The following is a 21,525-nucleotide window of genomic DNA, read 5'->3' on the forward strand; positions in this document are numbered from 1 at the left end:
CGTTTCAAACGAAGTTCATCTTCGGAACACAAATTAAGATATTTTTGATGGAATCTGAGAGCTGTCTGACCCTGCATAGACAGCAACATAACTGAAAAGTTCCCGAATCCAGAAACGTAGCAAGGAGATCGGTAAAATAATCCATGTGACATCAGTGGTTCATCCGCAATTATACAAAGCTTCGAGAATACTTTTTGTGCACAAAAAAAAAAAAAAAAAAAACTTTATTCAACAATTCGTCTCCTCCCTGTAGCGCCATTTTGGAGAGTATCCGCTGGACGTAAACAGCATATGCGATACGCTGTTTTCTTTCAGATCAAATCACAACAACGTGGGAAACAGATCTGGCGTGACGCAGCTGACACAGAACAGCATACGTTGTTTATGTCCAGCGGATACTCTCCAAAATGGCGCTACAGGGTGATGCGGAGGAGACGAATCATTGAATAAAGTTTTTTTTTTCTTTTGTGCACAAAAAGTATTCTCGTAGCTTCGTATAATTGCGGATGAACCACTGATGTCACATGGATTATTTTACCGATCTCAGGTGTCAATGTCATCCAGCAGATGGCGCTGTGTGAACTTGGTCCAACTTTACACTCGCTTTATAAACCACAGAGCGGTTCATACAGGAATAAGCAACAGCGCACCATAAAACTCGGAGCTGTCGCCATTTACCTGTAGCTTTTTCAGGGATATCGGTGTTTAGTTCATTTGAGTCCATTCGTGTCGTAGCCTAATACTTAAGTGTTACGGGAGAAACAGATCGTTCCGTGAGGAGTTCATTGAAGAACGCGAATATCAGGGAGTGTAAGTTAGCATCCGCGGCTATCTGACTAAACGCATCAAATCTGACAGCTAGCAATATTTGTTTCAGTTTGAGCTGATTTTGCTGACCGGAAAGTTTTGATATTTTGATTATTTTTCTTAACATTTATCATATCGTCCAAGGAAATCTATTTCTCTGATATAATAATCGCGAAGCCTCCGGAGGCCGCGGAGCTGCGCTGCTAGCTTCTCATTCGCGAGTCGGCAAAAGGGAAATTGAACAGTCACTTCATATCTTGGAGATTCTGTGGACCACTAACTCTCCCCTTTACAGCTACACTCCTACACGGACTCATATTGTTTGAGGATTTATAATTTTTTCTCCTTGTCTGAAAATTTTCCTCCTCCGTGTCCTCAACTTCCACCGACTAGCTGCTTCCGGCGAGCTGGGGACGCCGCTCATCTCAGGATAGACTAAAGTAAGATAATCGAAAATGCAGTTTATATGCTGGGGAGAAGGGTGTTGTATTTGTTGTGTTTTGTTTCCTATCAGTGAGGTGGGATAGTCGGCGTAGTATGTTTTGAATGCTTGAACATAAACTGAGGCCTGTGTTGAATTGAGGACAGGACAATGAGGAGAGAGAAATTATGTCAACATTACAAAAGCGCAAAAGTCTGTTAATGCCTCAGCAGCTGTTACAGACTTGTACAGTTTTGGAGGTCAAAATTACCCTAGTTTTAACTGAAACTGACACTGAGTTGACAGTTGAAGTGATTCAGTTCAGTTTCTGATGTTGTTTAGAAATGTTCTTACATTTGAAGTTGTTAGTTTAAGTTTTTTAGTGTTTCAGAGTGAATGTTTTGCTGGTTCACTTTCATTTGAGATTTGGGCACATGTAAAAATCATAATTTTACATGGGATATCATATAACAGTTAACCTGAAAAGTGTAATGTATGGCTCACTTTACCTGTATTTAGTTTACAATCACCTTCATCAAGTTTCAGGTCACGGAAAAGTATCAGGGAAATCAACAAAACAGTAAAAAGTAAAAAAAAATTATATAAATATTGTAAAAGCTAGCTTTGTGATAGCAGTCTTTATGAGATACTGACTGAAGGAGGAAAAAAGCTGTTAACTGAATCATAAAAGTTGTGACAATATATTTCATTTATTAAACGTAATATTTTGTTTTGATCTTGAATACATATTTATACTGTTTATACTCCTTGTGATGAATCACTCCTGATTTTGCAGCTCTCTGCCTCCTGCCTTTGAGGTGTGAGTCAGCCAGTCTTCTTCTCTGTGGCGGTTCAGGACAGGGCTGTCAGTTATCAGTCAGTGATGTCAGAAGAAGGAAAGCAGAGCGCCACCCCTGCCCCTGCATCCACTATGGACACGAAGTCTGAGTCCACAGCCTCGCCACCTACCGGCCAGGGGGTTTCATCGGTGTCTCCTCCGGTGTCCACAGTAACACAGCCTGCACTACCTGCAACTGAGGATGAGGAGGAGGAGAGCGAAGATGAATCTGAAATCCTGGAGGAAAGCCCCTGTGGACGCTGGCAGAAACGGAGAGAAGAGGTACAGTTCAAGTCTTTCAATAGCTTTGTGTAAAGAATGGATCAAAATGTAAGCAATATGAGTAAATAAATGTTCCCCTCCTCAACAGGTTAACCAGCGCAACGTCCCAGGTATCGACAATGCTTATCTTGCCATGGACACAGAGGAAGGTGTGGAGGTGGTGTGGAATGAGGTCATGTTTTCTGAAAGGAAGAACTTCAAACTACAAGAGGTAAAACTACTAATTTTGTGCCTGCTTTGTTGTTTCTGTGACAAAGGTTTGCAGTGACGGGTAGTTGTGCAGTCTACGGAGTCTGACTTTTATCTGAAATAACGGCTGAAACTTCAATGATGTTCATTAAGAAAAAATGTGGGGTGTGACTTGATTTTATGCTTCAGTTACATACCAGATTGGAATCAGATTGAATGCATGTTTGCTAAAAACCTGCTTTCATATCTATTTTAACAATGTCCAATAGCATGCACCTTAACAATGTCATTGTGATGGAAAGTTGTTTCAGATGAAGATAACATCGTCTAGGGTCAATATGAAAAAAAAAAAAATAATAATAATACTTTTATTCAGCAAGGATGCATTCAATTGATCAAAACTGACATTAAAGACGATTATAAAAGATTTCTGTTTGAAATCAATTCTGTTGTTTTGTACTCTCTATTCATCAAAGAATGCTAAAAAAAAGTTTCATGGTTTCCACTAACATTAAGCAACACAACGGTTGAAAACTAATGAACATTTTTTCATTGTGCACCAAATCGGCATATTAGTATGTGTTTTGAAGGCTCATGTGACTGAATGGCTGCTGAAAATTCAGGTTTGCTATTATAGAAATAAAATGCATTTTAAAATATATTAAAATAGAAAAGTTATTTTAGATTGTAATAATATTTCACAATATTAAACTCTTTACTGTATTTTTTTGTTCCAATATGCAGCCTTGGTGAGGTTTCTTTAAAAAAAAAAAAAAATCTTGCCGTTTATAAGGAACATGCGTTAAAGTAAATAGGGTCAGGTTTGATATCATGTGGATCTTAGTTGTAACCAGTATGAATGAACTGATAGTTTGCTGCTGAATGTTTATTTAAACGTGACGTGAGCGTTCTGGTGTGAAAGTTCACCAGTGATTATTATCTCCATACATAGCCACAGATTCAGCTGTACTGCTTCCTGTGTTCTTGCTTACTAACATGTTAAGCCGTGAATTAGCAATACCAATGAGTATTTAACTATGAGTGTTAGGACAGCTTGATTGCTTCACAGAATGAGTGTACTTACCTTTATTTCTTGGGTGTAAGCTCCTTACATAAAGTGGTCTGACCTGTTTGCTGCCAAGCCTTAATGGAAACGGCAGTCTTGCTCAGAGCCTTCAGCTACTTATGAAAAGTATTGTAAGAAAAGCATTCTCTGTGGTTATGTAACTATCTTTTTAAGTGTTGAAATATTTAAAAGGTCATTCTTCTCTTTCTAATATAGCATACTTCACTCATTGCCTGTGAGTTCTTTTAATCAAACTCGATTCATTAATGCCTGGCATAGAGTCGTGGACAGCCATCTGTTTGGCCTGTCCACATGCTGCGCTCCGCTCTGCTTGGCAGACACTCTTTGTGGAATTCAATAAGTAATTTTAGAGGTTGCGTTTTGACAGGCTTTGCCTTCTACAATGCTGATTGCATTTCCCATAAACACATAAAAAGCAATGGAGTTTTTCCCTTGATCTTTTAAATAAGTTTGTTGTTATTGCATAATAAAGCAAGGTTAAATTAATCTAATTTTCTTATATTTCTCAGGAAAAAGTCAAGGCAGTGTTTGATAACCTCATCCAGCTGGAACATGTGAATATAGTAAAGTTTCACAAGTACTGGGCAGATGTGAAGGAGAACAGAGCCAGGGTATGAAACGCAACAACAAAAATATAAAAAATGTCCTATTTTTGGAGTTTAATCGTTTTTTTGTCACCCCCTTCAGGTTATTTTCATCACAGAGTACATGTCTTCTGGGAGCCTGAAGCAGTTTCTAAAGAAGACAAAGAAGAATCATAAGACCATGAATGAGAAGGTAGCCTAATATTGCTACTCTGTCTATTCAGACAAATAGACAAAAAAGCTGTGAAAACATAATGCACTGCAGACTAATACATATCTTTTGTCTTAAATTACTTGCTTGAATGTTAGTAATGGTTGATCCGTATGACACAACTCGGATTTGTTTAAAACTCTGAATGTAAATTTTTTTTTTTTTGAGAGCGAGTACTATTTGCTAGTAGTTTTGGTACAATTTTAATAATTTCAAATATAAGATATCATATGATATATTTTCATTAACTGTTCCCTCCTGGTGGAATGACCTGCCCAAATCAATCTGAGCAGCTGAGTCCTTAACCATCTTCAAGAAATGACTAAGAACACATCTGTTCCACCTTTATTTGACCCTCTAACTCTAGCACTTTCTATTCTATTTTAGTTCTACTTTATCTATATTTATCTTCTTTTTTTTAATTAAAAAAAACAAACAAACACTAGCTTTCTATTTTTTCTATTCTATCTACTTGTTTTTCTTTGTGCGTGTGTGTGTATATGTATGTGTGTATGTATATATGTGTGTATGTGTATATATATATATATATATTACACCTTGCTACGTGTACTGCGTTAGGCTAACCGAGACTTGTCATTTGCACTTATATATTGTTGTTCTTTTGTTAGTTTTGACTGCTTTTATTGTCCTCATTTGTAAGTCGCTTTGGATAATAAATAAATAAAATAAAATATCATAAAAACTAAATGCATTATTTATATGGGATTAATGAAGAAACCTGCTGTAGTATCAGACGGTTATTTGTCTTGTCAATGCCAATAACTCTTTCTGGGAATCTTCTAGGCATGGAAACGCTGGTGCACTCAGATATTATCTGCCTTAAGGTGTGTGTACTTTTCTCTATCCCTAGTTAGTTATTTATTTATTTTTTTGTTCAAATGCTAAGATGTTTACCAGTAATGTGGAGATATAATTGGAACTGTTGACAAATTCCTCATTGGTTGCTGGAAAGTTTTCTGTGACTGTTATAGCTATCCATTTCTTTTTGTTTTGATGTTCCACTACAAGTCTCGTGGAGAGCTCCTATTACACTCACATTTCTCACCGTTCTTCCTTCAGCTATTTGCATTCATGTGAACCTGCCATTATCCATGGGAACCTGACCTGTGACACCATTTTCATACAGCACAATGGACTCATCAAAATCGGCTCAGGTGGGCTGAAGCACACTGTTGGGTATGACTGTTTAAATGTTACACATTTTATTATTGTTGCTGATGTTTCTGTGTCTTTTTCTAGTGGCCCCAGACACCATTAATAACCATGTGAAAACATGTCGGGAGGAACAGAAGAGTTTGCACTTCTTTGCTCCAGAGTATGCAGGTAAAATTAGGTTTTAAAACCCATTCTACAGTCTTGTTTCAATGCACTTGTTAAGTAAAAAATGGCTTTGTACAATTTGCTTTTTTTTTTCTTCATCCACTTCAGCTGTTGCCAATGTCACTACAGCTGTGGACATCTATTCCTTTGGAATGTGCGCCTTAGAGGTGAGTGCTGTTTGTTGATCATTCGTCAGGGTATCGGTCTGACCAAACCAGTGATTCAGGTTTTTCTCCCACTGTCTTAGATGGCTGTGCTGGAAATCCAAAGTAATGGAGAGTCCTCATATGTGTCACAAGAAGCCATTAATAATGCCATCCAGTCTCTGGAGGACCCACTGCAGAGAGTGAGTATAGATTGTCAGTACTTAAATTATTTGCATTCAAAGATTGGCTACTGTTAAAATGGGGCCAATCTCTTATGCTGAGCAAGGCTGCATTTATTTGATTAAAAATACGGTAAACATTTTAATACTGTGAAATATTATAATATAAAATAACTACATTTCTATTTTGAAAATTTTCAGCAGCCATTACTCCAGTCTTTACTGTCATATGATCCTTCAGAAATCATTCCAATATGCTTATTTGCTACTCAAGAAACATTTATTATCGTTATTGAAAACGCTTGTGCAGCTTAATATTTTTATGAAAACTTTGGAATTTTTATAAAATATTTTTTTCAGGATTTTTGATGACTAAAAAGTTCAGAAGAACCATATTTATTTGAAACATTCATTTTTTTGTAACATTATAAATGTAATGTTTTTTAAAATCCATCCTTTGAATTATCCTGAATTATAGACCCAAACCTTTGCATGGTAGTGTAAGTTGTACAGTTTTTTTTTTGTTTGGTTTTGTTTTTTTTGTTCACAATTGAATAATTCTGTAAGATGAGATACATGTGGAATTTGAATATGCATATCTGCAACAGGCTTATACAAATTATTTATTTTATTTGTAATCTGTAATTCAGTTAGATTGTTTCCCCCCACACTAAAATATGGTGTGTTGCATGTATCCAACTAAATTTAAATGACAATCACAAATATCCATCAGTAAATCGGAGTGTTGCAGTATAGCTGAAATATGAAGAATTATGCATATACAGGTGCATCTCAATAAATTAGAATGTCTTGGAAAAGTTAATTTATTTCAGTAATTCAACTTATGCACCTGTAGTAGCATAACACAGCACCTGACCATCTGAAATGGTTCCCTCCTCTCTTTAAGAATTTATGGTTAAATATTGTAACCATAACTTTTTTCCCACACACCCCCATTGGTGACTGTGTCTGTAAGAGCCGATCAACTTTTCAACAGAATAATGATATTCTTAATATGTATGTACTAATGGATGTAAAGTGTAATGTGTGTGTGTGTGTTTTAGGAGTTTATTCAGAAGTGTCTGGAGGTGGACCCCAGTAAGAGGCCCACAGCCAGAGAGCTGCTTTTCCATCAAGCTCTGTTTGAAGTGCCTCTTTTGAAACTATTGGCTGCACACTGTATTGTCAGTCACCAGCGTGAGTCATGAGCTAATCTCATTATCATTCAGACATTTCATTTCATGTCGGCTTCATGAATGTAATACAATGAAGCTAAACACATTGAAACCATTTTCCCTTTTGGCTTCTAGACATGATCCCTGAAAATGCTTTAGAGGAAATGACTAAGAACATGGACCCCAACCAGGTCATTATGGAAAGGAAAGAGGTCCAACTAAAGTGAGTCTCCTGTGATTCATTTGTGCCTTGATTTTAGATTTAGGTTTCAAATAAGCTGTCATGCCACGTAAAAACCCTGTCTCTTTTTCCATCAGACTCTCGCAGTTTCCTGCTTTGGAGCTTGACAAGTTTCTTGAAGATGTGAGGTGAGCTAAAAAAAAAAAAATCTTAATAATCTTACAAATTATTTATAATTTTTTTAAAAGAAATTAGTTGGGCCAGATTCAAATGTTAAGAAAGCAGTAACAATGTTCAAACAAGCACAAATATAATATCAACATGTGCTCTTGGTTCTCGTGATGTAGGAACGGGATCTATCCGCTGACTGCCTTCGGCGTGCCCTGCCCACAGCAGCCTCAGCAAGAGGCTGTCAAGTCCCCCATCGTGCCACCCTCGGTCAAAACGCCTACGCCTGAGCCTGCAGAGCTGGAGACCAGGAAGGTGAGAAATGGACTGATTTAAGAGACGGTGACCAACTATCAATGATTAAGAATAAATCACAGTTTTCTCACCTTCCCCCGCTGTCGATCAGGCTGTCTTTGTGTGGCGTATTACTACTTCCCTCTCAGACAAACCTAGATGGGTGGTTACAGTCAAAGTCAACAGGATTTGCAGTCTTTTAGCATCATATGTTTGTTTTAAACATAATCTCTCTCCTTTAAGGTCGTGCAAATGCAGTGCAACATTGAGCCTGTGGAGGAAGGAGCAAAACATCATGTAAGCCTTTTTCCTATTTATTGCTGTAATAACGTTGAAGTTAGACGATAATTCTGTGTTTATATTTCCTCTCTGCTCTTTTTATAGCTGACCTTACTGCTAAAACTGGAAGATAAGTTGAACCGACACTTGAGTTGTGATTTGGCACCAAGTGAGTACTTTATCAGGCCCCAAACACACTACACAAGCGTGTAAACGCTTCCAGCTACACAGCTTGATTTCACATGCCGTTGTGTTCTGAAATGTTTCAGAATGAAACACAAGTATGTGTTGCATTCTCAGCTGCAAGAGACGCAGCTATAATGGGCATCAACTCAATCGGTTTTGTCTTTCAAGTAAAGTTGCTCAGAATCAAGAAGCTTGCGGAGTTAGTTGAACTGTCAGCATGTTTATAGCTAGCTACCTGAATACACATCTGATTTAATCCAACACAGATGCAATAATCTGTTAATCAAGCAATTTACAATGACCATGTGCCTTCAATCAAATTTGTGTACCTGCATAATTTGTTTCTGTTCTTGTTTTTGTTCTTATTTGTAAATTATGAAACCATTTTCTGATACAAAAACATGAGTTGAGCAGATACACTGAAGTGCATCAGGTTCAGGTTAGAATTGTGACTGTGTTCACTAGAGCCCCACCGATATATCGTTTTGCCGATATTATCGGCCGATATGAGCCTGTCGCCGATATATCGTTATCGGCAAATATGCCGCCAATATGGAATTTTTTTTTACAGAACATATAATGCAGATAAAATGCTTGAAATGTTGTAATTACTTAGTTTGCAACTGGTGACAGTTCCATTGTTTGCTACTGGCGACCTGGATGAAACGCTTTAAAGCTTAAGTCAATGGAAAACCATTGAAACTTTGAACGGCCTGTAACGGCGCGGCGAATCCGCACCAAATTTGGGGGATCTCTTCAGCTCAAGGAACCCTCTCGAATGCGAATTGAGTGTACGTCTCGAGGCCCTCTTTCGAATGAGACCACCCCCGCGTGGATAGCCCCTGGGGTTCGGGAGTTATGGGTGGTTAAATTTGCGGTCCGGCACCGACCGATCTAGCGATCCCGGGGGGCTACTGATGCGCGGCGGGTGGCGTTCGAGAGGGCTCCTCGAGCTGAAGGGATCCCCTGAATTTGGTGGAGATCCACCGGCGCGTTCGCGAGATAGTGACACCAGTCAACACTTTCCCTTCAGTAAGGAGGTTTCTTGTTCAGGCAGCATTCACGCATTGTCTTATTCGACCGTAAGTGCCCTGCGAAGTGGACTTCACATGAAATTCCGCCATGATTCCAGTGCCAAGGGAACGTACACGTTACATTCAAAGGGCATTAAAGTGCATGAGAATGAAAAAAATATACAAGACAAACTAAAATATTTTGTTAATAAATGTATATATATATATATAATATTTTTTTGGTTCAAATAAAATAATGGCGTTTTTTAAGTTCATTAAAAATAATCTGATTTCGGAGTTTGACAATGAACACATTGCAACCATGCTTGGGACGGCCCACACAAACGAGCAAAAATGCTTTACATGTCTTGAAATAATAATTTCTAAACATTAAACATTGACTGTCAGTCTTTATTCACCTGTTTCTCGTTGTTTCTCATTAAAATTAAAGTAAATAGTGTAAATTACATCGCTAATGTCATAGAATAGCACATTGTAACGCAGTGTTACAACGTGCCCCATCTGCGCAACTGGAATTTAAAACTGGTTAGTGTCTTCTGCTAGTAATCAAAGCATTAAAAAACTATCTGAACTGATAAATAACAGATTGGAGATTAAAATAATAGCAGATTTGTCTCATTTTAAATGAATAATAAAAAATTTACTTAAGCCAGAATTGAAATGTTACTATGGTAAAATAAATATTCAAACCACGTGTGTTACAACTAACACCCCGTTACTTTATTCATCGCAAGTTTATTGTTAAATTGTTAAATGCCCTTACATATCTCTGTCACCATTATAAGTGTTTGATCACCACATTTGAGTGATCATTGCAAAAAAATTTGTTTATGTATATATATTCTGTTTATGTATATACTGTATTCTATATATAGTACCAGTCAAATGTTTGGACTCACGAATGGGAAAGTGTCCAAACTTTTGACTGGTACTGTACTATAATATACTCACACAATATCGGCCGATATATCGGTATTGGCCTTTTTTTACTCCCTAATATCGGTATTGGCCCCAAAAAAACCATTTTGGTCAGGCTCTAGTGTTCACATACGGCACTTTTCCACCAGCAGCATTTTGACTTGTTGCACCAACGGAGTATTGGTGAAACTTAAGAATGGTGTTCTGTGTGTTTTAGATGAGAATGTACAGGAGTTGGCCGTGGAATTGGTCCAGCTTGGCTTCATTAGTGAGGTAAGATTTTGTTAGTTTCACTCAAGATTTGATATACACTACCATCCTTTTTTGAAAGAAATTATCCTTTTTATAAGTTACAGTAAAGACATCATGTTACAATAGACTTCAGTTTCAGATTAATTCCGTTTTTTTCTTTATATTCATCAAAATAAAATGTATCACCATTTCATATGACCACAATAATATTAAGGTGGACATAGGGCTGAGCGAATTTTCTGATTTTGTTGATTAATTGTAATTTAACATTTTTGCCATGATTTTATTCTTTATAAATCGAGGAATTATGATTTTTAGAATGCCGTTTCATGCTTAGACATGTGCCGGTATTTGGTATTGCGATATTAGTCTTATTCTGTGTAAGAAGCCACATCATCTCACAGAAGGATTTATTTCAAACACTCGACTGACGTTATGAAGTGAGTTTGGAGTAAAAATATGTTATTAAATGTAGTATATTCACATTCTTTCAGATGGAGCAGCATTTACTACACAGAGCTGTAGTTCACTGACAAGCTACGCAAACAGCTTTTATAATCGCAGATTAAATCGTCTGCGATTATGAACACGATTTTGCGTAGCTTGTCAGTGAACTACAGCTCTGTGTAGTAAACGCTGCTCCATCTGAAAGCAGGTGATGGAGATTTACTACTAATCACAGAACCGGCTTTACTGACAAGATGCGCATGACAATCACATTCGATTAATCGTGCAGCCCTAGTTTTATTGTTGGCATGGTTACTGTGTTTAGTCAGTATTGGTGAGATCACACAATTTTCTGGATTTTTAAAAAAATTTTTTATATAAACATGTCACCAGGTTCAAATTTACAAATCACTAGTTAGTGCCAGCATTCATAAAATTTTTCCAATCAATAATTCAGTTGCTTGAGGAAACGTTTGGATCAGCTGTGGCTGATTCCAGGAAGAATAAGAAAAGAGAGACAATGTGAGCTAATTAGTGAACAGCACATAGAGTAGAGTCCATGGATGAGATGTACCCAAAAAACAGACATGAAAACTTTCTTTGTTAATGCACAAACCAGAGCCAGACCTCTCAGAGAATACCACAGTAGAGCTTGGCACTATAACGCTAGTGCAAATTAGCATACGACAGCTTTTTCATCTGTACAACCATGGCTTTTTGTTTGGTAGGACCATTACACCAATTTTCTGCAATTCACAGCCAGTTTTCTTCATTTAAAGAGGGTTTCCCTCCAGTCTTAATGAGCAATTCATGCTCTTTCTTGACTCTAAGCAAGGAATTCTCTCAGTTCATCTCATTGGTATTGTCATCTGTCAGATTTGGCACTTTTGTAAGGAATGCTGCTGTACCATCTGTGTTAACTCCAGCATTTTTTCCTATTTCATCTCTCTCTGCCATTAACACCTGACCCTGCACAGTAGTTAATTCAGCTTTATAAAACGGAAGGTTCCGTTTAGCTTCGCGTCATGCCTAACAACGCCCCTTAGCTGTTCTAATTTCACTGTAAACCACGGCTTCTTGGGGCTTATTGCTTTATTTTACAGCCACTTTCTCTGGCGTCGTTCCTTTTGTTTCAATTATTTATTTGATCTGTTCTAGGGATTCCAATTCCATTTGATCTAACTGAGATTTCAAGATGTGCTTTGCAGCATCCCTTTAGTTTATTTATTTAGTTTTTGTTTTTAAATATTCTATTTCAATTTTAAAAGGTATTAATTTTTATCTTTATTTTTCCTTCAGTTACTGGTGCCACTTTGTTTTAAACTAGTTTTTTTCTGGCTCTGTCAAGGGGGACCAGCCACGTCTCACTACTGTGCTGGAGGAGGCGTTCTCTAGATACTACAGCCGTAACGGCTCTCTGAATCCTGTAACCGTTTCCTCATAGCAGAGGGTCAAATCTGCCAGCTCCTCTCCACCATCCTTTATCTTCATGCACGGGACGGGACTCTAGCGCTTCATCACTCAGAGGATCATGTGTGAGTTTTGTAGGAAGGGATCAGAACTCCTCGAACTGAGCCTCAGAAAGAAAAGCACCCCTGCCTTCTGTTCTTCACACTGCTTTAGGTGGTGGAAAATTGTTGGCTGATGGTTCCCGTGTACATTCTGTCAGTGTAGCAGTCTGCTTCTCTGTTTTAAAAGAAGAAAAAAGGACTCTTATTATTTAAATCAGTATTATGAGCTGTATTTTGGAACATTTTTGCTTACAGTATGTGTGGGATGGGTTACTTCTGGTTTGCACCTTAGCAAATCTTTGTTTGTCTTTTTAGGCACATCACATGCATATTTCATGGTCTTTTATTCACCCTTTCAATCATTCATTTATTCTACTGTGTTGTTTTGAAATTATTACCAAATGACATTTTCTTTGTACCTTTTAAGGCACACGTTAATTGTGGTTAACTTTGGTCTGCAATGCAAGATCTACGACGACTGTGAAAGGAAAGGGGTTCTCGAAACGTTGAAAAAAGCAAACCGATTATTTATCTATATGCGTATGGTCTATCTTGAAGCGTGTTTCACTTTCATCATTGTGGCGGCTGTTTTTTCCCCTTCATTACATGTGAATGTATGCTGTAAGTTTTCATTTGAATGGTTTCGAAGCGAAGGGCACTTGATTAGACTTCTCTGTTTTCCCTGTATGTGACACAGTTATGAGTTTCAGTATAAAGAAACGATCTCCAGTGCACTAGACGTGTTAAAATGTGCCTTCAACAGACACAAAATAAATCCATGTTCAGAAGACCCATAGACTGACAAACACATTGTATTATTCCTTTTTTCAGAGCAGATTTTGTAGTGTTGTTTTCTTTGTCAACTGGTCTGCATGCTAGTATACTGTAACAATTTTTTGGCATGTTTGCAGTATATCAAAACTCAGAGGGTGTCTGGTGGTGCGTTTTTTTTTTTTTGGGGCAGCATCATTTCAGCCCAAATGAGCAGTTTGCACTGATTTGTTTTATGTTGATGGCAATAAATTTCATATTCACCTCGATAGCACATCAACATCATCTGTTACAAGCAGCTAATTTGAAATTATGCATGAAATGCAGTTTAATAACTGAGAAACTCTAGTTTTCTTCTGATCGATAATTATGTTGCTTGTTTCTTTTTAATTATATAATGGTTCGAATTGCAAATTGCTTCAGATATCAGACAGCGGAGTGGAAATTATGCCTGAAACATTGAAAAGCACACAACAAACAATGCTTTCTTTTGTTAATGCAGACCAGCAGTGACAAATTAGAAGAATTTGAAATGGATGATTCATTCTGTGATTGTTTTGAAAGAATCAACATGCTTTGTATCAATCCCTCTCTCTGTTTGATCTGTCTAACGGGAGGAAACTATTACTCAGAATCATTTTGAATTGCCTAGTTTGTATCATGCAAAACATTCAGAAACTCATAACTGCTTTTACTCTGTTAAATCTTTTCAATTTGCATCATTCATTGATATAAAGATGAGATACTGAGTACTTCCATTCTTTGTCCGTTTCATTTCAGCTCCTAAGTACAATATTAAAAGGAATAGTTCACCCAAAAAGATAAATTCTGTCATTTTTTTTATTCACCCTCATGTCATTCTAAACCCATGTGACTTGTTTTTTTTCCTTTCTGTGGAATACTGTCCATACAGTAAAGTTAGTGGATGACACTAAACTGCATTGGCTTTGACTTCATATAGGTTTGGTAAAAAAAAAAGTAAATGATGACAGAACTTGAAGTCTCGTGTCAGAAAGTCATGTGGAAAAGAATACAATATTATCATTGAAAATGACTTTATTAGTGCTTCCAGAATTATTGGAAGAAAACAGCCCTTGCACAAATGCACAATTAGACATCAAAATCTTTTTTTTTTTTTCTCAAAACAATCAGTTTACATAAATTGGCATGCAGACCAACAAGCAGAATTACAAAATTAAACCATTATTTCATTTTGGTTTAGGGAAAAAAAAAGTATGTCAATCCAGAAAAATAAACTTCTCATAAAAAACATCCCATTGATACATAAAAAAGGCAACAATTTCAGAAACATGAAACCCTACAAACTTCGTTTTTTTTTGTTTTTTTTGTTTTGGTCACTTCTGTTGTAACGTGTGTAATGTAAAAAGAATACAAAACGGTACAAAGCACTCGAATATTCACATACTGACTTACGTTTGATATTGGCTTGCTATATAAATTGAATTCACATGAATAATGAGGCACAGAATGACCAAGTGAGGCATTGGCCTGTTATTGTCATGGCTGAAGAAGAGCCTCTTCATTTGAAACCCAACACAGGATATCCTGTCCTCATGATAAACTGCTCCTCATCAAGTTCACACTTTCTATTAAACTGATATCTTGCCGTTTACGCAGCTTGCAGCGGTTTGCTCAGCAATCGATGGTCATCCGCTGGTCAACAATGTATTTACAGTCAACTTTGATTTCATCTGGAAAGAACCTCAAAGCAAGGTCACCTATAAGCGGCCTCAGTATCTCTGCTGAAATCAGTAAACACAGCCATAGACGCACCCGAGGCTGGCTGTTGGCATTGTCAAAAGGCAACGTTTTTGGGCAAACCTTGAAGCAGAGATGCCCTCATGTTTGGAATGTTGAGTCAAAACAATCCTTCAAAGGCCGCCCCGTCCGATTTGTCCTCGCTGGTCTTATTTCTTAAGACACTGGTACATGAGTGCTCTGGGATTCAGCATGTAGCGCTCAGAGTTTAAGAACTTGAGGTACTGAGGCATAGAGGACCTGGGGGCCATGTATGACATACCTGGAGCCACGGCCATCGCTTCAGCAAGCTTCTGTTTCATTTCTTTGACCTCGTGGTCTTGTTTCAGAATTTTAACTGTAAAGAAAGACATAAAAAAATTAAAACAGACTGATGAAGATAAGTTGGGGGAAAAAATATTTAAACCGGCCAATATGTTACCAATATATTGTGTGTTCCTAGATTAAAATAAATAAAAAAAATTGCAATATAGGTCTTGTATGCATAACTGTCATAATTTGAAATGAGATGAACCTTGCGCTATCTCCAGCTGTCTGCGTGCGTCTCCGAGCGCAGAGAAGAGGTCTAGCTTGAGACGGGTTTCTGCACTCAGGTTGTACTCTAGATGCTGAACCTTGTCCTGCAAGGAGGAGAGAACTGAGAGCAAAGCGTCCGCTTCCTGCTCCGTGCATCTGTTCCTCTGGAGGGTCTGGGGAGGAGCAGGAGAATATTGCACGTAGGAGATAGGAACAGAGCAGAACAGTACAAAATAAAGGTGATATGAAAGATTTGGGTGATTATGAATGATTCAGGTGAACATTTGAATCCCATTTGTCTAGTTCCAAAAAAAATCTGGGCTTTCAACCTTATAATGTTTAAAGGGTTAGTTCAGCCAAAAGTCATCATTTACTCACCCTCATGTTGTTCCAAACCTGTATGACTTCCTTTCTTCTGCTGAATGTTTGTGACCAAACATATTCGGTTCCTGTTGACTTCCATTGTAATTTTTGTCCATACAAGTCAATGGGAACTGAAACTCTTTGGTCACAAACATTCTTCAAAATATATATATTTTTATGCTCCACAGAAGAAAATAAGTCACATAGTTTTGGAACATCATGAGGGTGAGTAAATGATGACAGATTTTAATTTTTGGGTGAACTGTCCCTTTTTTGTGATATTAAACAGTTACTTTACTTTCAGACTATGTTCTTAATATGATGAAGAACTTGTTTAAGTAAATTCTTTGAGTACGCACATGAACATTCTACTAACATAGTATGTTCTGTTGAATGTTTTCTGACCATTTTTGTCGAATCTGACAGCTCCAGTGGTATTATGGGATAGCAAAGTGTCCACTGGTTGCACACTTCAGAATTTTTGTGAATGCAGTATGTTATTCAGGTTTTTTTTCACAAACAATTTCATAAATATTGGATATTTGGGCATTCAACTAATTTGACACACTGCTTTTCATTCGATAAAGTACCCAGGGATTTATTATTTATTATTTTTCAATTTCCTTTGGTTGCTACTCGATGCAAAGAAATTACACACTTCATCTTTAAAGCAACTGTATGTAGTTTTGTGTATTTTTGCTACTTTGGAGCCCCCTAGAGTTAAGTGAGTGGAATTGACTGTCGTAATTACTCTGAATAGCCCACACCACATTTGTTGCTGTCGTAAAGCAATCCATCCATATGGAATTTCGTACCCACTCACCAAACTCCCAGAACAGACGTTTCAAGGTAAAAATAAAAAAAAATAAGTAAAGTAAGTGAAATAGTTTTAAATATTTGTTTCCAACTTAAGGAGTCATTATAGGAGAATATACTGTTGTAAATTTTACATGTGTGATGGCTATTGAAAAAATAGTCTATTTAAAAAAATAATAAATAATCAAATTTTGTATGGACAAATTTTGTTTAATAAATATCTGTGAGTCCTGCAGAGTTGAATTCCCTTGGGTCATACTTGCATTACTCTGTCATTACCAAAACAAAATACAATTTTAAATTCTTTCCAATAAAAGAGAAAATTGTTCAAAATCTTGTTAAATTCATCATGATACAAATATGTGCAGGTTGCACAATAATTTCTGAAAGATGTGGTTTCTGTTTTGGCATGGTTTAAATAGCAGATGGCAATAACAGCATTTAAACTGGGCGAGGAACAAGAAATAATGACAACAAAAGAAAAAAACTCAGAATCAGCATTCGGCACAGAAACGTTCACCCACCCCAACCAAAAAAAAGAAAAGAGCCAAAGGCTGAGCACCACAGACAGCAAGCTACCAGATCTGACATGTGTCAGAACATGAAGAACATACAAATACGAATCACAAACATCCAGCACAGCACAACTATTCAATGCAGTATGTAACTGAACCGATCTACGAACGCGTTACCTCCACTTCATTCTCTAGAGCTATCATTCGATTTTCTTTCTCCTGATATTCCAGCTGTAGTTGTTTGTACTCGGAGTCTAGATCTTTAGCTTTTTTCCTCAACATTTGAGTTTCACTGTGTTCTTGCCTATAGTGGATGGAAAAAACACAACATTTTACAGGTTTAGTTTTGCCATTGCTATTTTGCATTAAGAATTCTACTGCCAATTATTAATTAAAAAGCAGGACATTTAGACCTAGTCTCAAAGACACAGATTAAAAAATTCTAAATCGCATTGACAAGATTAATATACTGTATGCATATGTATGCCTCTTGCGCTACTGCTTTATTAATACAATTACCTGTGTGATGCGCTCCGAAGTAAAATCGTTGCTTCATCAAATTTTTGGGCTCTGACTTCTGCAAGTTGTTTTTCTACTGCAACTCGAGCCTCTGTTTCCATTCTGATTTTCTTTTCCAGCAAGGAACAGTTTTGTTTGTCCTTCTGTCTGGATTTTGTGAGACACTGAATCCTGCACAGCAGAGCACCACATAATTTAAAGGAACAGCGTTAGATTTGGTCAAATTGCACTTACTCTTACAGTAAGAAAAGCACGAGCTATCTTTAAAGCACATCGTTCATTTGTAATGTACACAATACTGTTGAAGAGATTTTTTTAATGTTGTTGAAAGAAGTCTCTTATGCTCAGCAAGGCTGCCTTTATATGATCAAAAAACATATACTGTTTTCTATTTTAATATATTTTAAAGTTTATTCCTGTGAAAGCTGAATTTTCAGCAACCATCACTCCAGTTTTCAGTGTCACATGATCCTTCAGAAATCATTCTAATATGCTGATTTGCTGCTCAAGAAACATTTCTTATTATCATAAATGTTAAAAACAGTTGTGCTGCTTAATATTTTTGTCAAAACTAATAATTTTGTAGGTTTAACTTCAAAAGAACAGCATTTATTTGAAATGCTTTTTTTTGTCAAATTATGCCTTTGCTGTCACTTTTGATCAATTGAATGCATCCTTGCCGAAAGTCTAATTTTATATGTATCATAATTACACACAAATAATATATATATATATATATATATATATATATATATATAATATAAAACATAAAATATACAAATATTATTTGTATATATAAAAAATATTCTATATTCTAATATTTTTATATTATTTATATATATATATATTTGTATATATATATATAAGAAAAAAAAATATATATATATACTGTATATATATTTTTTTATTAATTTTATTTATTTTTTTATATACATAAGCTGGATTGGAAGTACCACACAAAATATTCTGTTCACACATAATATTCTTTGTTGTTTTTCTTTGTAACAAAGAACTCTAACTTTTGGGGGGGAAAAAACTTTAATGGGACAAAAGTTAGTGGTTGTGATGGAAATGTTGGGAGAGTTCTAAATATAAATATTTTTACACAAATATTTAAATAGTTTTTGCTTTTAATAGATTAGTTATTCAAATTATAATAAATCATATTTTTATGATGGATCTGCATAGTTTAAGTTTAAAAGTCTGAGACAAAAGGACAAACAATCCAGTCTATACATAAAAGCTGGAAAACTATTAAAGTGTTAAGTAAGAAACACCCATATGTGTGATATATAAACGCAAACATCAGTCAAACATCAAGCAGCGTGACCTAACATCAACCCAGATCACTAATGCCAAGACCAACAGGAAGAGATCAGTGGACTCACTTGTTTTGCAGCAGTTCATTTGCATGTCTGAGCAGAGAGACTTCAGGGCGTAGACTGTGTTCACTGTTGGTCAGATTACAAATGTGACTGCGCAGCTCTTGCTCGCTCTGTCTGCTCGCCTGCAGCTCTCCCTTCAGCTTCCTCATTTCTTGTTCCAGCCTGTGGAGCAGATGGAGATCACAGTGTAACTGTACTCGAAAATTCATTAACCATCTTCCACAGTCCATTACAATCAGTGCATATTGAAATGAAATAACATAAAACATACTTCAGCATCTGCTCAGCATGTGGGTTCGGAGGACTTGGGGAGATGTTTGACGAGCACTTTTCAGCAGAGTCCCCTATTGTGTTGATGGCTTTGGGGGCTTTCTGCCTCTTCTCCCCTTTGCTGTTAGGGATATTCACTGAACCTCGATGCACTTTAGGCAAGGAGCTCTTGGAGGGTCTTTGAGCTTTGCTGCTCTGATCCTCCTGAGGTAGGCTTTCAGTCATTTCTAGCATGGACGTAGAGTCCAAATGAAGTTCACCTCCACGGTGCTTGGGTCCTGGAGTTTGTGGATTTGTGTCTCTTTCGGGTCTTGCAGGAAGTCTGTGGATTTGAAGGCAGTCTTCCATGTTTTGTTTGTCCTCTGAGGTGATGGAATCGGATGGACACTGGTATTGCGTCGGCCTAGATTTGGCCACCCTATATTTGGGATCTGTACAAAGACATTTGTCACAATTTTACATTTTTGAACTTCATCACGTTATTTTTATTTATTTTTTAATGCATTTTATAAGAACGCGCGTCGAAGACTGACACGGATGAGATGAAATTGTTGAATAAAGTTGTTATTTTTGTTTTCCTTGCACACAAAAAGCATTCTCGTACCTTCATAACATTATGGTTGAACACATGGACTATTTTAATGATGTCCTTACTACCTTTCTAGGCCTTGAACATGTCAGTTGTGTTGCTGTCTATGCAGGGTCAGAAAGCTCTTGCATATCATCAAAAAAATCTTAATTTGTGTTCTGAAGATGAACGAAGGTCTTACGGGTTTGGAACGATGTGAGGGTGAGTTATTAATGACAGAATTTTTTTTTGTGTGTGAACTATCCCTTTAAACTATTTAACTTTTTAAAAAGATAGCTACATATTACATGGTACTTTAAAAGAAATTATACATACCTTCCATCCACAATTTTGGGTACAGGTGCATGTAAGGAGGTAGGGATTGTTGCAGGACATCCATGTGGAGGTCATTCTCACTCTGAACTGATTTCTGAGTGCGCAGCTTAAACACACTGGAGAAGTAGCATGTTACATCAAATCCCATATACACTAGCGGATAACCAATGCTGGAAGAAATAATAATAGCTTGTGTTAAATTACAGTATGAAACACAGCTGGTAAAATTAGTGTTCATTTAAAACTCCATATCACATTCAGCTCTAAAATAAATTGCCAATCAGAACCTACCAGTGTGCAGCAAATAGATGGGACAGATTTGCATGAGGGCTTTTCAGGTCCCGCAACCGTAGAGAGGCCTCCATATACACTAAGAGTATCCATAATGTCACAGTTGACATACAGATTCCCTTTTCTGCAAATAAATTATGTATATATGTAAATTAGGGATGCACCGATATGAAAATTTTGCCCGATACCGATATGGTGGCCGATATATCGTGCATCCCTAATGTAAATGAATGTATATATTGTTTATATCCATAGTACTTCCAAGGGCACAGTGGCTCTGTAAGTGTTAATTAAATGGCAACCTGATTAAAAGCGTTTAGGGCTCACCTGTATGCCACATATAGTTGAGTAAGACATATGTGCTGGCTGCAAAAAACAGCCAGTGTAAGGGTACAAAAATGAAACAGAATAAGTCCAGGGTAACTGCTGCACACACGAAAACAACACAGATGGCCTGTAATAGAAAAGCAAAGGTTTGTTGGTTTAATATCTATTTTTTCTTTGTAAATATGAAATGAAAAAAAAAATTCAGGAACACAACATAATGAAAAAGAAAACGGAGCAAGAAAATTCATTCAGTTTTGTTATTATTTTAAAAGCAAACAATACAGCTGAGTGTGCAGAGCAGAAAATTGCCTACCAGTCCATGACAGTGAAATGTGGTGTAGACGGTCCCTAGAAAGAGCCAACATGGCCACAGGTATTCCAGTCTGAACTCCAGAACAAAGTCAGCTAACAGCACCAGCATCCAGACGATCATGAACTTCAGAACAGAGTACGCACTGAAAACAGGACATTTCAAATGACTTACCATTAGATTGTTTTGAAAGAAAATGCCATCAATGTCACAGATACAATTATGTGAA

At 36.9% G+C, this 21,525-nt stretch overlaps 2 protein-coding genes across 2 annotated transcripts; one reads left to right on the plus strand and one right to left on the minus strand.

Annotated features, from left to right (window-relative positions):
* Window positions 1-588: 588 nt before the first annotated feature.
* On the plus strand, window positions 589-13,324 carry nrbp1 (nuclear receptor binding protein 1). The gene is made up of 18 exons (XM_016238656.1): window positions 589-1,247; window positions 2,025-2,348; window positions 2,437-2,559; window positions 4,134-4,235; window positions 4,312-4,401; window positions 5,224-5,264; window positions 5,500-5,594; window positions 5,680-5,763; window positions 5,869-5,927; window positions 6,008-6,106; window positions 7,150-7,282; window positions 7,396-7,483; window positions 7,579-7,629; window positions 7,789-7,924; window positions 8,147-8,200; window positions 8,288-8,351; window positions 10,538-10,593; window positions 12,368-13,324. Exons 2-18 carry the CDS (start codon window positions 2,112-2,114, stop codon window positions 12,461-12,463), a joined length of 1,608 nt encoding a protein of 535 aa, XP_016094142.1. The 5' UTR covers window positions 589-1,247; window positions 2,025-2,111; the 3' UTR covers window positions 12,464-13,324.
* A 1,148-nt stretch (window positions 13,325-14,472) lies between these two features.
* On the minus strand, window positions 14,473-21,437 carry LOC107555760 (macoilin). Its single transcript, XM_016238655.1, has 10 exons — window positions 21,300-21,437; window positions 20,987-21,113; window positions 20,660-20,783; window positions 20,369-20,538; window positions 19,466-19,895; window positions 19,198-19,356; window positions 17,810-17,980; window positions 17,468-17,594; window positions 15,595-15,769; window positions 14,473-15,417 (listed from the first exon to the last, which is right to left on the minus strand). Exons 1-10 carry the CDS (start codon window positions 21,417-21,419, stop codon window positions 15,230-15,232), a joined length of 1,791 nt encoding a protein of 596 aa, XP_016094141.1. The 5' UTR covers window positions 21,420-21,437; the 3' UTR covers window positions 14,473-15,229.
* Window positions 21,438-21,525: the final 88 nt, after the last annotated feature.

The sequence above is a fragment of the Sinocyclocheilus grahami genome, unplaced genomic scaffold (assembly GCF_001515645.1).
Source record: "Sinocyclocheilus grahami isolate Dianchi unplaced genomic scaffold, SAMN03320097.WGS_v1.1 scaffold544.1, whole genome shotgun sequence".
NCBI lineage: Eukaryota > Metazoa > Chordata > Actinopteri > Cypriniformes > Cyprinidae > Sinocyclocheilus > Sinocyclocheilus grahami.

What these genes read in the sequence shown, in the direction of transcription:
- LOC107555760 (XM_016238655.1), bottom strand. Translation starts at nt 21,419, where the DNA reads ATGATCGTCTGGATGCTGGTGCTGTTAGCTGACTTTGTTCTGGAGTTC. An exon ending in CCCAAAATTGTGGATGGAAG is followed by an intron (nt 19,896 to 20,368) that starts GTATGTATAATT and finishes GTCTTTGTACAG; the next exon opens with ATCCCAAATATAGGGTGGCC. An exon ending in AATGAACTGCTGCAAAACAA is followed by an intron (nt 17,981 to 19,197) that starts GTGAGTCCACTG and finishes TCTGCTGTGCAG; the next exon opens with GATTCAGTGTCTCACAAAAT.
- nrbp1 (XM_016238656.1), top strand. Translation starts at nt 2,112, where the DNA reads ATGTCAGAAGAAGGAAAGCAGAGCGCCACCCCTGCCCCTGCATCCACT. An exon ending in AGAACTTCAAACTACAAGAG is followed by an intron (nt 2,560 to 4,133) that starts GTAAAACTACTA and finishes TATATTTCTCAG; the next exon opens with GAAAAAGTCAAGGCAGTGTT. An exon ending in ATAAGACCATGAATGAGAAG is followed by an intron (nt 4,402 to 5,223) that starts GTAGCCTAATAT and finishes GGAATCTTCTAG; the next exon opens with GCATGGAAACGCTGGTGCAC.